Raw genomic sequence first — 17,400 nt, forward strand, 5'->3', positions numbered from 1 at the left:
ATGGTGTTTGGAACTACTGCATATACTCTAATCATTTTGATAATACTGATATTTCATCACAGAGGTATTACAGAGGTATTTCCCTACTGAGTGTTCCTGGCAAGATCTATGCAAGTATACTTGAGAAACGGTTGAGAAGAATTGTGGAAGAAAAGCTTGGTGAAGAACAAGCTGGATTCAGGCCAAATAGAGGCTGTCAGGATCAGATCTTCACTTTATGACAAATAGTCGAGAAATCATGGGAATGTAACAAAGATCTGTATTTAAGTTTTGTCGATTTGGAAAAGGCATATGACAAGGTGCCAAGAGAGAAGCTATTCAATACGCTACAGTTATATGGTGTCAATGGGGCATTATATCAAGCAATACTTAGTCTTTATTTGAAGGAAGTACAGGAAGATGGTTTAATGTTAAATCTGGTGTGAGACAAGGATGTACATTATCCCTTCTGTTATTCATTATCTATATGGATCACATTATGAAGGAAAGTGGTATTAAACATGATATCAAAATTGGAGATGTTAATGTCAGCTCTTTGCTTTATGCGGATGATGTTATACTTCTAAATAAATTCGCTACAAGTCTGCAAGATTCTCTGACTAAATTGAATAGTTGTTGTAATAGATATGGTATGAAGGTCAGCAATAAAAAGACAAAGACAATGAAAATAGGCAGAATCATTGAAAATGTCAACTGTGTTGTGAATCGAGAACCTGTGGAACAAGTAAAACATTTCAGCTACTTAGGCATGATTTTTAGCAAAGATGATGAAATTAAGTATGAAAATAGACAACAGAATCAACAAAGCAGGTATCGTAGGAAGTCAACTGAATAAATTCATATGGAATAAGAGAGAAATTAGTCGAAACACTAAATTAGCTATACAAGACGGTGTTCAAACCAGTTTTAACTTATGGATCTGAGAGCTGGGTCAGAAGTAAAACACTTGACCAAAGACTAGAGACCGCAGATATGAGAGTCCTGAGAAAGATTAGAGGCATGAACAAATGGCATCAATGGCAATATCATATTAAAAAAGAGGATATTAGGAAAGAACTTGACATTGTCAGCATCCAGGAATGCATTAGCAGAGCTAATCTCAGGTGGTGTGGTCACTTAAACAGAATGGGCGAGGAAAGATTAGCAAAGCAAGTGTTCTCTGCCAGGTTGGCAGCAAAATGACCCAGAGGAAGACCAAGATATAGGTGGATTGATACGGTACAAAGTACCTTAGACGACAGAAATATAAGATCTGATAATGTTGGAGTCTTGACAAGTATCAGACTGATTTAGAGGAAAATTGTAGATAGGAAGTTAGTAATGATGTAATTTTTTTCATGTAGTACTATCAGTACACCCCTTGAGGGTACATGGCAGGAATTTGATGATGATGATGATATTTATCATTAGATAGAGGATGGTCTGAAGACAGATTTTGAGGAGTCTTGTAGGTTATTAATATGCATAGTTTTCTTATTCAATAGATATTCAAACTTCTAGATATGATGCTGCTTAACGGAAAAAAAAACTTCATTAGCTGAGTCCAAAAAAAAAAAAAAAAAAAAATCTAAACTATCAAATTCTTCAATAGATAACATATTAGAGAATTCAGTCATAATAGAATCAATATTGCGATTGAATAAAAAATAACAGCTTCTTTGCTTCTCAGATCTGATTAATTAACAATAAAAAACTTACACATCTGTAAATGCAATGTGCTTTTCATTCGCTTCAAGCATCGAGGGTATCAAACACTGAGAGAGGATGCTGGCTCAGCTTTCCTCCCACTATTGTTGTTGTTCTTTTCTTTGCCATCTGTCAGATGACAGGTTGAGTTCCCTATGTGCAAATCTTTGCTGTAGAAAATCTTTGCCATTCAAAGACTGTAGCAAGTTATTTTTGGTCTACCTCTTGATCATCTTCCTTTATTGATTCCATTCAGGACTATATTTGGTAATCTCTGAGAGGAGACCAAACCATCTTAATTGCTTGCTATGATATCTTCTGTATAGTTTAATTCATGTTTGACTTGCTCATTTGTTTTGCATTCTGACCAGTGAGTCTTATTTCTTTTTTTAGACATTTCATTTAAAATACTCTGATTTTCTGTATTTCTTTCTGATTCAGTGTCCAAGTCTTGTCTCCATATGTTGCTGTAGGTATAATAATAGTTTTATAGAGTTTTAGTTTGAGGCTTTTTGAAATGCTGTTAGTTTTCGATATTTTCTTTAATTTATTCATATTAGACCATTCATTATTAAGTCTGTATTTTACTGTTTTTGTGTTGTTGAGGTTGTGAGTAATGAGACTGCCAAGATATGTAAATTGCTTTACTTGTTTGTGATTTTCCAAGTTTTGAAAATTTTTCTTAATCTCTTCCTGTTTTCATTGTTTTAGTTAGATGTTTGGTTAGATGATTTTCACTCCAAAAGTTTTGCATTCTTTATTAAATTTTTTGTTTTTCCAGTTCTTTAGATTCTCCAATAATAACAATAATATCATATTTTATGTGGTTGATGTTCATGCCATTTATTTGTAGACCAGAGTAATCAGCTCTGTGGATTTGCATATTTCTTCCATATAGATATTAAATAATTTGGTGGGCAACCCTGCATGACTCCTTTTTCTACTTTGAATTTGTCTGTTTTTATTTTATTGAATTTGATAGTTGCTTTGGTATATTTATAATAATGTAAGGTTAGTAGTTCTGAATCTGGTGTCATGGATTTTAAGATGTTAATCATTTTGTTCCTGTTAATGGAATCAAAAGCTTGTTTGAAGTCAATAAAACTCAGTATACAGGTAAGTTGTATGCCCAGTACCTTTCAGCCAGGCTACTAAGGGTAAAAAATATGGTCTATAGTAGAACCTCCAGATCTGAATCCTCCTTTATCTTCTCCTATTGTGTCATTCATTAAAGATGGTTTCTATGTGGAATAACGTATGTGAAGATTTTATAGCTATTGATTTTCACTCCAAAAGTTTTGAATTTTTTATTAAAATTTTTTGGATGTTATGGATCTCCTTTTTTTTTTTCACCATCAAATTCCTGCCATGTATCCTCAAGGAATGTACAGGATACGATAGTACTACATGAAAAATTTACATCATTACTAACTTCCTATCTACAATTTTCCTCCAAATCAGTCTATTACTTGTCAAGACTCAAACATTATCAGATCCTATATTTCTATCGTCTAAGGCATTTTGTACCATATCAATCCACCTATATCTTGGTCTTCCTCTGGGTCGTTTTCCTGCCAACCTTGCAGAGAACACTTTTAACTTATGGATTAACTTAACTCAACAACAAACAAGATATTAACTTAACTTAACAACAACCTTGCAGAGACCAGTTTTAACTTATGGATCTGAGAGCCAGCTCTCAGATCCATAAGTTAAAACTGGTCACTGTCTTGTATAAAGCTAATTAGTATTCTGACTAATTTCTCTCTTATTCCATATGAATTTATTCAGTTGACTTCCTACCATCCTGCTTTGTTGATTCTGTTGTCTATTTTCATACTTAATTTCATCATCTTCGCTAAAAATCGTACCTAAGTAGCCGAAATGTTTTACTTGTTCCACAGGTTCTCTATTCACAGGTTGAGTCCCCTAAATGCAGTTGACATTTTCAACGATTCTGCCTGTTTTCATCGTCTTTGTTTTTTTATTGCTGATCTTCATACCATATCTATTACAACAGTTATTCAATTTAGTCAGCGAATCTTGCAGACTTGTAGCGGATTTATTTAGAATTATAACATCATCCGCATAAAGCAAAGAACTGACATTAACATCTCCAATTTTGATATCAGGTTTAATACCACTTACCTTCATAATGTGATCCATATAGATAATGAATAACAGAGGGGATAATGTACATCCTTGTCTCACACCAGATTTAACATTAAAACCATCTTCCTGTACTTCCTTCAATTCTTACTGCTGACTTGTAACTCAAATAAAGACTAAGTATTGCTTGATGCAAATCTGGCCTTGCACAACATGCAATTGAAAATACCAACCACAGGATCCAGTGTCAAAATGCCACTACATAGATCCACATATAAATATGAACAGTTATATAAAGAAAGTGTTGAGGTCCTACTTCATGACCCAATCTTTATCGAAATAACTGTCTCACTATTTCAAAAGGGTGGGAAATTGTTATCCTCAATTATATTCAATAATTTATCTGCTATATTTTAATGCAATTTCTATCGTTGTTTGTTAGTTTTATTAATGATGTCCTGTGATACATAAGACGAAATATTTACATAATTAAAAAGTTATTTACCATGGTATATGTATTATTCTACCACTATAGTCATAAGTGGATACAGAAACTATTTTGGGTTACCAGTGTCTGACAGAATAATCCTAATCAGAATAAAAGCATATCCAATGAATGTTACACTCATACATGTGTGTATTTATACAGGTTTGTAAGAAAATATACTGACATGGAGTTTGGAAAACATTAATATTCATTCCAGTTAAATGAAATCAAAGCCCAGAGATTGTGAGAATTACAGAACCATCGCTTTAATTTCATATGCAAGTAAAGTTGTTCTGAAAGTGATCCAACAAAGGCTAGAGTCATATGCAAATAGAAAAATGTCAGAACAGGCAGACTTAGGAGAGGTGGAGGAATTAGAAACCAGATAGCAAACATTAAATGGATTATAGAAAGGACAAGAGAATTTCAGAAGGAAATATTCATCTAGAGTAATTATTTGGACAATAGATCAAGTGTTAACTAATAAATATTTATTAAACCTACTAGTTTTACCAAACTTTATCTGTTGGCATCTTCAGGGTACAAGCACTTAGGTTAAAAAGAGATTAAATTAGGTTAAAGATTAGAGTTAAAAAAAAAAGATTATATCACCATACATTCTATTCATTATGAATAGATTCTATGGTGATACGAAAATAAAGGTATGCTGCTATGAACTCCTGAAATGCAAAAAAGCCAGGATATTAAATCATCTCACTTTTTTAAAAAGATGTCGAGATAACTGTATAATTCCTGAGTTCTTACGCTTTAAAAATCATTTCAATTCGAGACGGGCCATAAATATTTATTTCAAGACATTGATGTTACTCCTTCATGAAAGGTTACAACACACAAGATTCTTGCTTAGTCAAATAGACTCACAGTGTTACGACTTCTTCATGGATCTCTCCCGCTCTCTAGATAAGGAAGTTTGGCCAGTCTTAGACAGAATAATCAACACTAGCTATGCTAAAGTTTTTTATAAAAGCAAACAGACCCAGATCAAGAAATTCAACTACCTTTATACAACCCATAATAAGTCTAAACCTTCTCTACCAGATAACCAAGTTATTCTTAATTTCTCAGACCACATCTTAAAGAAACCTGAAATCGCTATTCTCAAGAAAGGTTTTAATTATGCCATAACTCCTCAACAGATACCTAAAGTGGAATTCATCTACAGTTTAGACAAAGCAATCTCATTATTACCACTACACATAGCAAACGATCTCAGACTAAAAAGTAGCATAATACTCTCCTCTCCTAAAACCACAAAACAAAATTTCACCTCTCAAGATAGAAGAACTATTCATAATCTAAAAAGGAACCAAAGCATCATAATACTTAAAACAGATAACAGCAACAGTACTGTAATACTGAAGACCAAGGACTATGAGGATAAAGTAAATAATCTACTATCGGACTTGTCCGTTTACCGTATTTTAACGAAAGATCCTACATTAAAAAGCCACCATGATACAAACGAATTACTACACAATATGTCCAATTGGCCAACAGATCTGATTAAAAAACTAAAATTCATGCACCCTTTAACTCCAAGACACTATGGTGTTCCAAAAGTACACAAAGATGGTATTCCTTTATGCGTTATTGTGGATGGAATCAACTCACCTACCTACTTATTGTCCAAACATCTCTCTAAACTCTTACAACAACATATCCATAACTCAGAGAGTTAAATCAGAAACTCGCAACATTTTGTGGAAAAAAAAAAATTAAAAAACATTACCATATCAGAAAATTATCTTCTAGCTAGCCTAGATGTCACCTCTCTTTTTATAAACATTCCCGTGGTGGAGGTCATCAGCATCCTAGGTACCTTGTTCCCACAAGATATAACTTCACTGTATGATCATTGCCTAAATTCAAACTATTTTTCTTGGAAGAATACAATTTACCAACAATTAACTGGCTTGGCAATGGACAGTCCACTTTCACCTTCCTGTCCTGACCTATTTATGGAACACCTCGAAAATAAAATCCTATCTCAAATAATTCCTAAACTAACAATTTGGTGGAGATATGTGGATGACATCTTCATTGTATGGAACCACAAAAAAGATGACCTACTTGACTTCCTTAATATGATCAACTCCTTTCATCATTCTATTTACTCTGTAACTTGAAAGAGGCAAACAACTACTGTTCTTAGATATCTTAATTAAGAAGCAAATTAATGACCATATAAACCTATCAGTTTACAGGAAACCTACGAATATAGGTCGCTATCTACATTTTAGCTCCTCTCACCATATTTCTCACAAACTCAGCGTAGTACACATGTTAAAGAAAAGAGCTGTCTGCATCACAACAGATAACAAGTAACTTCAAGATGAGTTAACATTGATATCTAATAATCTTTACTTGAACAGCTACCCACAAGGACTCGTCAACAAAATCCTTTTCTCTGAACCACCACAAAGAGAGCGAGAGGATACTCAATATATCAAAACTATCGCAATTCCGTATGTGAGTGGCATCTCCAACAAGCTCAATAGTCTCCTCAAACCACACAAAATAAGAGTGACATTCAAACATATAGAAACAATTCGTAAACTACTAAGATCTCCAAAAGATAACCATCCTCTCTATAAACATGCTGGAGTTTACAATATTTCATGCTCATGTGGTTCAAGTTGCATTGGGCAGACATCAAGAAGCCTCGAAATTAGACAGAAGGAGCACATTGGTTACGTCAAAAACAACAGACAAGAGATATCAGGCCTGTCATCTCATTTTTCTATAACTAACCATGTCATTGAGTGGGATAAAAGCTTTTCCCCTTGCATAGAAGAAGACTACCACTCCGGAATGTTTAAAGAAGCAGCTACAGTCGCTCACTCTGTTGATAACCTAAACAGGATTCAAGGTTTAATACTTCCAGAGATATGGAAAACCCTAATTAGATCTCTTAACACACAGGGAATGAACTTCAATGCAACCTACAGAACGTTCCTTAGCAACAACTAGTTAATTATGTACATGTGACACGTGTATCACTCACATTCAATGCTATTTCAGTTTGCAACTATAATCGTTAGAATTTTAGTTATTCATATTTGTATAATGTTTTTTAACCTAAGTGCTTGTACCCTGAAGATGCCAACAGCTAAAGTTTGGTGAAGCTAGCAGGTTTAATAAATATTTATTAGTTAACACTTGATCTATTGTCCAAATAATTACTCTACTTAGATGATCAAGGAAATAAACATTCATTAGAAATATTCATCAGTTTTATTGATTATAAGAAAACTTTTGATTGTGTAGATCACAAAAGACTGGAATGTAATGAGATTAATGGGAATACCTGAGCATCTAATCCTCTTGATAAGAGAGCTATATGACAGACAGTGTTCAAGTGGAAAAGGGATGTGGCAGTGTTGTATACTGTCACACTTCTACTTAAGTATTCTGCAATTGAGCAGGCTCATCTTTTAGTAGCAAAAACTTTCTTTCCACTTTCATCTCTTCTGAGCCGTCTCTTTCAAGGTTGTGTATCTGTCTCCATTCAGCATGTCATCTAGCATTGTTTTCTTCACTCTTCCTCTAGGTCTTTTTCCTTCAATGGCATCTCTGATTATTCCATTTCCTCTAAGGATATGTACACTCCAATTTCTTTTTTTTCTTTTTATCCTTTTTAACAGATTCATTTGTTCTACTCTTTTTAAGACCTCTTCATTATTTATTTTATCTGTCCATTTTATTTTTTCCATCATTCTCCAAATCCACATCTCGAAGCTTTCCAAAATTTTAATTTCCTTTTTCCTCAATGTCCAGGTTTTAGCTGCATATAAGATAATATTTTATTAGTATTTTCTTTAAATTTCTATCCATTTTATTTCTGAATAAATTCCATTAAATCTGAAAGCACACCCATCTCAACATCACCAGAGTTAAAGATCGGTACTATCAACATAAGAAGCCTGAATGGCAAAGAAATGGAGCTAGCTGAAGAATTAGATAAGTACCAGATCGATATAATAGGGGTGACTGAAACTAAAAAGACAAAAACTGGTGAGCTCTTTCTGAGCAATAAATACAAAATGTTATATTCAGGCAATGACAATCAAGGAAAAGAAGAAGTAGCAGCCATAGTATTCAACACAAAATACGAGGTTAATCTTGAATGGCAGGCAGTCTCAAGTAGAGTGATGTGGGCTAATATCAGAATGGTGAATTGGACAATGAGACTTATTTGTGCCTATGGTCCCATAGAAGGTTCTATTAAGGCAGAACCTTTTATGGGATTGATGTTTAGAAAAAGCAACTGTCACAATGAAAAAGGAAAAGTTAGTCCTTGTTGGGGATCTAAATAGCAGAGTAGGAAATGATTGTGAGACATACAAAAATACTTTGGGAAAATTTGGAGAAAAAACCAAAACTAATAATAATGGCTAATACCTGTTGAATTTCTGCTCAGGACATGTACTGATTATTACTAACACCATGTTCCAACATAAAAAAGTGCACAGATTCACATGCAGAGAAGAAGCAAGAAATAAGAAAAGTCTCATTATTTATGTTATTGTTCATAGTGATGTTTTCTCCCTAGTGCAGGACACCAGAATGTACAGAGGATTTGAAATTGGAAGTGATCACTATTTAGTCTTGAGTAGGATAAAACTGAATTTCATATTGAAAAGAATAACATGTAAGAAAATTTTAAAGTGAATAAAAGTTGAGCAGCTCTCAGATGTGAACTGTAGACTAAAATACACAAATATTATTGAATTAAAAATGAAAGAGTTTGAGAATAGGAACCAAACCTTGGAGATTCAGTGGCAAGCCTTGAAGAAAACCCTGATTGATTCAGCCAGAGAGGCATGTGGTGAGGTTGTCTGCAAGGATAGAAAAATCAGAACTTCATGGTGGACACAGGAAGTGTTCCTGAGTCTTGCAGGAACACTGAGTGTTCCTGCAAGATCTACGATCTTGCCAGGAACACTCAGTAGGGAAATACCTCTGTATTTCTCACATATACGTTTCTCAAGTATACGATCCTGCACGTATACTTGAGAAACGGTTGAGAAGAATTTCGGAAGAAAAGCTTGGTGAAGAACAAGCCTGATTCAGGCCAAACAGAGGCTGTCAGGATCAGATCTTCACTTTACGACAAATAGTTGAGAAAGCATAAGAATATAATAAAGATCTGTATTTAAGTTTTGTCGATCTGGAAAAGGCATATGACAAGGTGCCAAGAGAGAAGCTATTCAATACGCTACAGTTATATGGTGTCAATGGGTTATTATATCATGCAATACTTAGTCTTTATTTGAATTGTAAGTGAGCAGTTAGAATTGAAGGAAGTACAGGAAGATGGTTTAATGTTGAATCTAGTATGAGACAAGGATGTACATTATCCCCTCTTATTCATTATCTATATGGATCGCATTATGAAGGAAAGTGGTATTAAACATGATATCAGAATTGGAGATGTTAATGTCAGCTCTTTGCTGTATGTAGACGATCATACTTCTAAATAAATCTGATACAAGTTTGCAAGATTCCCTAACTAAATTGAATAACTGTTGTAATAGATATGGTATGAAGGTCAGCATTAAAAAAACAAAGACAATGAAAATAGGTAGCATTGTTGAAAATGTCAACTGTGTTGTGAACGGGGAACCTGTGGAACAAGTAAAACATTTCAACTACTTTGGGACGATTTTTAGTGAAGATGGTAAATCAAATATGGAAATAGACAACAGAATCAACAAAGCTGGTATGATAGTAAGTCAATTGAATAAATTCATATGGAATACGAGAGAAATTAGTCAGAACACTAAATTACCTGTATACAAGACAGTGTTCAAACCAGTTTTAACTTATGGATCTGAGAGCTGGGTCAGAAGTAAAACACTTGACCAAAGACTATAAACCCCAGATTTGAGAGTCCTGAGAAAGATTAGAGGCGTGAACAAATGGTGTCAATATCGTATTAAAAAACGAGGATATTAGGAAAGAACTTGACATTGTCAGCATTGAGGAATGCGTTAGCAGAGCTAAACTCAGGTGGTCACTTAAACAGAATGAGCGAGGAAAGATTAGCAGAACAAGTGTTCTCTGCGAGGTTGGCAGGAAAATGACCCAGAGGAAGACCAAAATATAGGTGGATTGATACTGTACAGTTCCTTAGACGATAGAAATATAAGATCTGATACTGTTGGAGTCTTGACAAGTAACAGACTGATTTGGAGGAAAATTGTAGATAGGAAGTTTTTAATGATGTAAATTTTTCATGTAGTACTATTATATCCTGTACACCCCTTTGAGAGTATATGTCAGGAATTTGATGATGATGATAAATTCCATTTTCTATTAAAGGTATATCTTCCCATTGCTATTCTTGCTTTTAATGCTTGTACATCTTTCATGGCTACTAATCACACTTCCTAAATATTTAAATATCCTTATTTGATTCAGTTTTTCTCCCTTTATTCTTATATCCATATTTGTCTCTTTCCTTGTTATTTTAATTAATTTTGTTTTGCTTATGGTAATTTTCATTCCATAGTTGATACAGGATTCCAGTAATCTATTCAGTAGAGTTTGATAATAATGCCTTGTCATCTGCATATCGTATTGCAAATATATGTCTACCTCCTATCGTTATTCCTTCTTCTGCATTATTGCTTCTTTTAAGATTGCTTTGGAATACATATTGAAAAAAATTGGTGACAAAGAACAGCCTTTCTTACTCCTCTTCTAATGGTACCTGGTTGTACTATACATATATCTCTTACTAATTATTTCACTATATTTGTCCCATATATAGTGAAATAATTAGTCTTTTGTCTTTCTGATCTATACCAATCTTTTCCATTACTTCCATCATCTTATCCCATTTTACAAAGTGAAAAACTTTTTCAAAATCTATATAACAGATATTAACTTCTTTCACTTATTATTCTTAACAGTCCAGTCGCATCTGTTGTTCCCTTACCCTTCCTGAAACCAAACTGATCTTTTCCAAGAAATTCGTGTAACTTAGATGCAATTCTCCTTATTAGGATTCTTATAAGTATTTTTGATGTATGGGAATTTAGGCTTATTGTTCTAAAATCCTTGCATTTTGCTGCATTACTTTTCTTTGATATAGGTATTAATATTAAGGTCCTAAAATGTTTTGGTAATTCTGCTTTTTTATGAATTAAATTTATCAGTTTATTTATTTCTTCAATTCCTTTCCTCTGAAGTTACTTCAAGAATTCTGCATGTATTCCATCCATTCCCTCTGCCTTTGGGCTTATTTACTCATTTGGTCTATTTTCTTGGTCGTATAGATCTTCAGTGTATTCTTTCCATCTCCCTAGGATTTCATCTTCTTCAATTATAATTTCTCCATTCTCATTTTCCATACCTCTAGCTCAAATTTTCTTTCTCTTTTGTTTCATGCTTCCTGCTTTTTCATATAAAAGATCATATCTTCCCCCTCTCTCTCATAATTCCCCATTTCATCACATTGTTTTTCAAGCCAATTTTTTCTACTTCTTTCTGCTTTTCTTCTTTGTCATTCAAGGTTCTATATTTTATTTTCCCCTCTGGGGTCTCTTTATTTTTCCATTTTCTTCTTTCTTCCATTATAGAAAATCTCATTAGTTATCCAAGGTTTTTTTATTCTTTTGACATTTACATATCCAATTTCTTCTTCTTCTGCAATCTTATTTATTTTCTCTTTGATTTCTTCCCATTTCTTTTCTGGATCTTCGATCTTAATATTACTTATTTTCTCTAATTTTTCTCCAATCTATTTTCAAATTCATTGGACGTTTTCAATTTCCCTAAGTTCCGTCTTTTTCTTTTTCATTGCTTTTATTCTCTTTAGTTTCACATTTATTTCTATAAAAAGTAAGTTATGTCAGAATAAATATTGGCTCCAGGATATGTGCATGCATTTTTTACACTATTGTAGCTTTGCTTTACTATACTGTAATCAATTTGGTACCTGTCTGTTTCTCCTATTTTTTTTTTTTCATGTATATAGTCTTCTCTTAGCTTTTTTAAACCAAGTATTCATAATTATTAGCTCATTTTCTTTACAAAAATCCACTTACCTTTCTGTTTCTTAGTCCATGTCATCCCACTACATTCCCTTCCTCTTCTTCTCCCACAATTCCATTCCAGTCTCCCATTATGATCTTATAGTCTTTGCTGTTTTCTTCCCTAATTAGTTTTTGTAGTTGTTCATACATTTCCTCTATTTCCTCATCTGGATGGTTCACTTGTTGGCATATAAACCTGCATTATTATTGTCTGCCAGTTCAGCCTTCAATTTTACCACCATAATTCTGTCATTCAGATATTTTATATTAATGATGCTCTTTGCTGTTTTTTTATTAAAAACAATTGCAACTCATTTTTCTTTTTTATCTCCACCTGAGTAAATTATTCTTACTTCATCACTATAAAAATCACACATTCCTTCCCATCTGACCTCACATAGTATTGTGTTATCAATTTTTCCTTTGTCCATTTCTTGTTTGATGTTTTCTGATTCTCCACATCTATTCATCGTTCTCACATTCCATGTTCAATTAAGATTTTTGTATATCTTGTTTTAAGTCCCTTTTAAAGATTTGATGTGATCAACATGAGCCCTTATTAGAGTGTCCTTATTTCCCAATATTATGTCTATTCTCGTTTGCACCTTCTTTTTCTCTCTGTGCCAAGAGACACTACCCTGGTTTGCCAGGCTGGAAGCTGCCCCCTTATAAATTCTATCCATTGCTACTAAAATTTTCAAGGAATATTAGTGGAGTGGTTTCGCATTGCCTTCTCCACTGCAGTGTTCCATCAAGTACTGGTAGTGCTGCTGCCCTCTATCAGCTGGAGTAGAAGTAGAAAAGGAAAGAGACCCTTTAGCCTCTGGTATTTAATATCTTTAGGCTTGAAGTAAGCAAAAGTTAGCCAAGTGAGGCCATATAGGAAAGAATAGAAGAACCTAACACGAGAAAGTGGAGGCAATGCCGGGCTCAGCTTGGGATCCCGTGGTTTTTAACCACGTACTCCTTAGACAGTAACCCCTTGAGGTTACTGTCACCCTATCTTTTTAATATTTATAGTGAATATATTATGAGAATGGCTAACTTGGACAAAGACCTAGAAGGAATTAAGATTGGGCAAAAAATGAAAAATTTAAAATATGCAGATGATACAACCATCATAGGAGAAACTAGTAGAACATTTGATTCTATAGGTAAGTAAGAAAGCTAGCCGTAATTTTAACATCAGTAAAACGAATGTCATGGCTTCTGGCAATTAGATAAATTTATGAGTAAGATAAAATAGAGGCCATTAAAAGTTATGATTTACTCTGATCCAGAATAAGAAATGATGGTAAATGTGAAGATGAAATTAAAAGAAGATAGCGTAGGAAAAAAAGAGAGCTAAGGCCATAAAAGTTTGAATTGTCAAAACGATGGTATTTCCAGTAGTGATGTATGGATACAAAAGTTGGATCATTAGGAATGAAAGACAGAAAGTGAATGGACTCATTGGATTATGGGTGTCGCAGGAACTATTAAGAATCCTATGAACTTCAAGAATGACTAATAACAAGGGTTTTCAGGGTATAAAGACAGAATGCTTCTTGAAGGTAATGGTCACTAAACAGAAGTGATGTAATTTGGGCATATTATACAAGCAGATGAATCATTGGAATAGGCAGTTATGTTCAGGAAGGTTAAGGGTGTGATTACAGAGTAAGACCACAAAACGATGGTATTTCCAGTAGTGATGTATGGATACAAAAGCTGGGTCATTAGGAAAAAAGACAGAAAGTGAATTGACTCATTTGATTATGGGTGTCACAGACACCCATTAAGAATCCTATGAACTTCAAGAATGAATAATAGACATTTTCTGATTGATATTTATACCCTGTTATTCAAGAATGAATAATAGGGTATAAAGACAGAATGCTCCTTGAAGGCAATGGTCACTAAACAGAAGTGATGTAATTTGGGATATTATATGAGCAGATGAATCATTGGAATAGGCAATTATGTTGAGGAAGATTAAGGTTGTGATTAAAAAGTAAGATCACAAAATAGTTAGATGGACTTGCATGATCTCCATGAGTCAAAAATGACTGGATGACACATAATAACAACTACAAATGCAAGCAAGGGAAGGCTACAAAATGAGGCAGGAAAATCTTGAGTCACAACAAATCATATAAAAGAGATTTCTGGGTCTCTTTCTTGGAATATTTGATCTAATAAATGTAAATGTTTTGCCTTTATAGAAAGCATCATGCATGATGTATTGAGGAAATTTAGGTGAGTTATAGGTAGATTAATGACCTGTTGACTTCCTTACTTATCTTAACCAACTCTCACTCCAAATGCTCTGCCAATGTTAGCACTCCTTTTGAAACTCTTTGACACCTTTTTTTCTTTTAAATCATTCTTATCCCAACTAATATCCACTTCATATCCTATAGCCAGTTGTGATGACGTATTTATTATTACCCTTCAGATATTTCTGCTAGGAATACGATCTTACTATTTTTTTTTTTAATCAGATGCAACTCATTGCAGTTTAACCCCCTCCCCCATTTCTATACTGACTTCCTTTGAGAGTAAAAAAAGGAGATAATTTAAGTTGGTTTGACTACTATGTGCATGAATGAATGCATTCATGCATACATGTGTGTGTGTGCGCGCGCACACACACACACACACACACGGGTATTAAAGTGATTATTATTTTATTTTTTCTTTTCAAGGATAATAATGAAAAAGAACGTTCACGACCGTATCGAGCTTCCTATGATCGAGAAAAGTAAGCATTGATTTTCTTTCATTTTCATTTCATTTCATTCTTCTAATGTTTTAGAAGTATTTTATGCTGTTATATAAATATGAAACATAGCAATAATATGATATATGCAATGACTTAGTCATGTTTCCATCATTCTAGTATAGTAAGATACATTGTTTATGCAGTTTTTTTTTTTTTTTAATTAATATATGAGAAATAATTTACATTTTTGGAATTTTAATTTAATCTGGAGAGTGGATAATAGGAAATTTTATAATACAAACATTACAAAATGGAGCTGTGGAAACATCACAGAATTTCTTGATATTAGCTGATATTTGCTAGTGAGTTTAATGTTTATTTTTGGTATTGAAAAAAGGAGTCTTATTATGTCATATTTAATGTGAAATAATTTCACATGTAGTATGTGCTTTTTCATTACCCATTTCATGAAATATATGTTAAGAAATTTAAAGGATGCGAATGATTTCCAAATCCAATTCATCTTCCCCATCTTGGAAGAATGCCCTCAACATTTGTTTTCTAAATTGTTTTATTAAACTGAAACAAATTTGCAAAATACATTCATTCCAAAAAGAAATGGCGTATACAGTAAACCCTCGATTTAACGCACTAATAGGGGATAAGGGGGGTGTCCGTTAAATCGCAAATTTTTTAAAATAAAAATATCTGTAACATTATACCACAATTTTATCAATATTAGCACTGTAATAACAAAAAATTGTTTTGCACACACTTTTAGATAAGTTAATGTTCGATGTTCAGGCATTTGTTTAGGTAATCCTACTTCGAAAAAACTATCAAGTTTTTTTTTGAACTTTTGAATTCTGCTGTTTTTTTATAATTAACTCTCTAAAATTAAGAAAATGTGTATAATAAAGCTATTGCAGAAAGTCAATAGTTAATAGGAATATGTAAATAGTTCATCATCATTAAATTCCTGACATGTACCCTCAAGGGGTGCACAGGATATGATAGTACTACATGAAGGATTTACATCATCACTAACTTCCTATCTACAATTTTCCTCCAAATCAGTCTGTTACTTGTCAAGACTCCAACATTATCAGATCTTATATTTCTATCGTCTAAGCCACTTTTAACCGTATCAATCCACCTATATCTTGGGATGTTTTGCTGCCAACCTGGCAGAGAACACTTGTTTTGCTAATCTTTCCTCGCCCATTCTGTTTAAGTGACCATACCACTTGAGATTAGCTCAGCTAATGCATTCCTGGATGCTGACAATGTCAAGTTCTTTCCTAATATCCTTGTTTTTAATATGATGCCATTGATGCCATTTGTTCACACCTCTAATCTTTCTCAGGACTCTCATATCTGCAGTCTCTAGTCTTTTGTCAAGTGTTTTATTTCTGACCCAGCTCTCAGATTCATAAGTTAAATTTGGTTTGAACACTGTCTTGTATACAGGTAATTTAGTGTTCTGACTAATTTCTCTCTTATTCCATATGAATTTATTCAACTGACTTCCTACCAGCTTTGTTGTCTATTTATATTTAATTTGGCATCTTCAGTCAAAATCGTGCCTAAGTAGCTGAAATGTTTTACTTGTTCCACAGGTACCCCGTTCACAACACTGTTAACATTTTCAACAATTCTACCTATTTTCATTGCCTTTGTCTTATTAATGCTGACCTTCATACCATATCTATTACAACAGTTATTCAATTTAGTCAGGGAATCTTACAAACTTGTAGCGGATTTATTTAGAAGTATAACATCGTCAGCATAAAGCAAAGAGCTGACATTAATATCTCCAATTCTGATATCATGTTTAATACAACTTTCCTTCATAATGTGATCCATATAGATAATGAATAACAGAGGGGATAATGTACATCCTTGTCTCACACCAAATTTAACATTAAACCATCTTTCTGTACTTCCGTCAATTCTAACTGCTGACTTACAATTCAAATAAAGACTAAGTATTGCATGATATAATGACCCATTGACACCATATAACTGTAGTGTATTGAATAGCTTCTCTCTTGTCACCTTGTCATATGCCTTTTCCAGTTCGCCAAAACTTAAATACAGATCTTTATTATATTCTCATGCTTTCTCAACTATTTGTCGTAAAGTGAAGATCTGAACCTGACAGCCTCTATTTGACCTGAATCAGGCTTGTTCTTCACCAAGCTTTTCTTCTACAATTCTTCTCAACCGTTTCTCAAGTATACTTGCATAGATCTTGCCAGAAACACTCAGTAGGGAAATACCTCTGTATTTCTCACATTTAGTTTTATTTCCCTTTTTATATATGGGTACTATTTGAGCTCTACTCCAAT

General features: G+C 33.5%; 1 protein-coding gene across 5 annotated transcripts in view; it reads left to right on the forward strand.

Moving 5' to 3' along the window:
- LOC150109825 (uncharacterized) overlaps positions 1-17,400 on the forward strand; it is a 441,768-nt gene that overhangs the window by 188,059 nt on the left and 236,309 nt on the right. For all 5 annotated transcript variants that reach the window (XM_090414208.1, XM_090414244.1, XM_090414315.1 and 2 more), the window contains exon 9: positions 15,033-15,088. In XM_090414208.1, coding sequence (XP_090270334.1) covers positions 15,033-15,088 — 56 coding nt within the window. The remainder of the gene's footprint in view (positions 1-15,032; positions 15,089-17,400) is intronic.

This window comes from Typopeltis vanoorti, chromosome 1 (assembly GCF_054136105.1).
Source record: "Typopeltis vanoorti isolate ZY-2024b chromosome 1, IOZ_Tvanoo_1.0, whole genome shotgun sequence".
Lineage (NCBI taxonomy): Eukaryota > Metazoa > Arthropoda > Arachnida > Uropygi > Thelyphonidae > Typopeltis > Typopeltis vanoorti.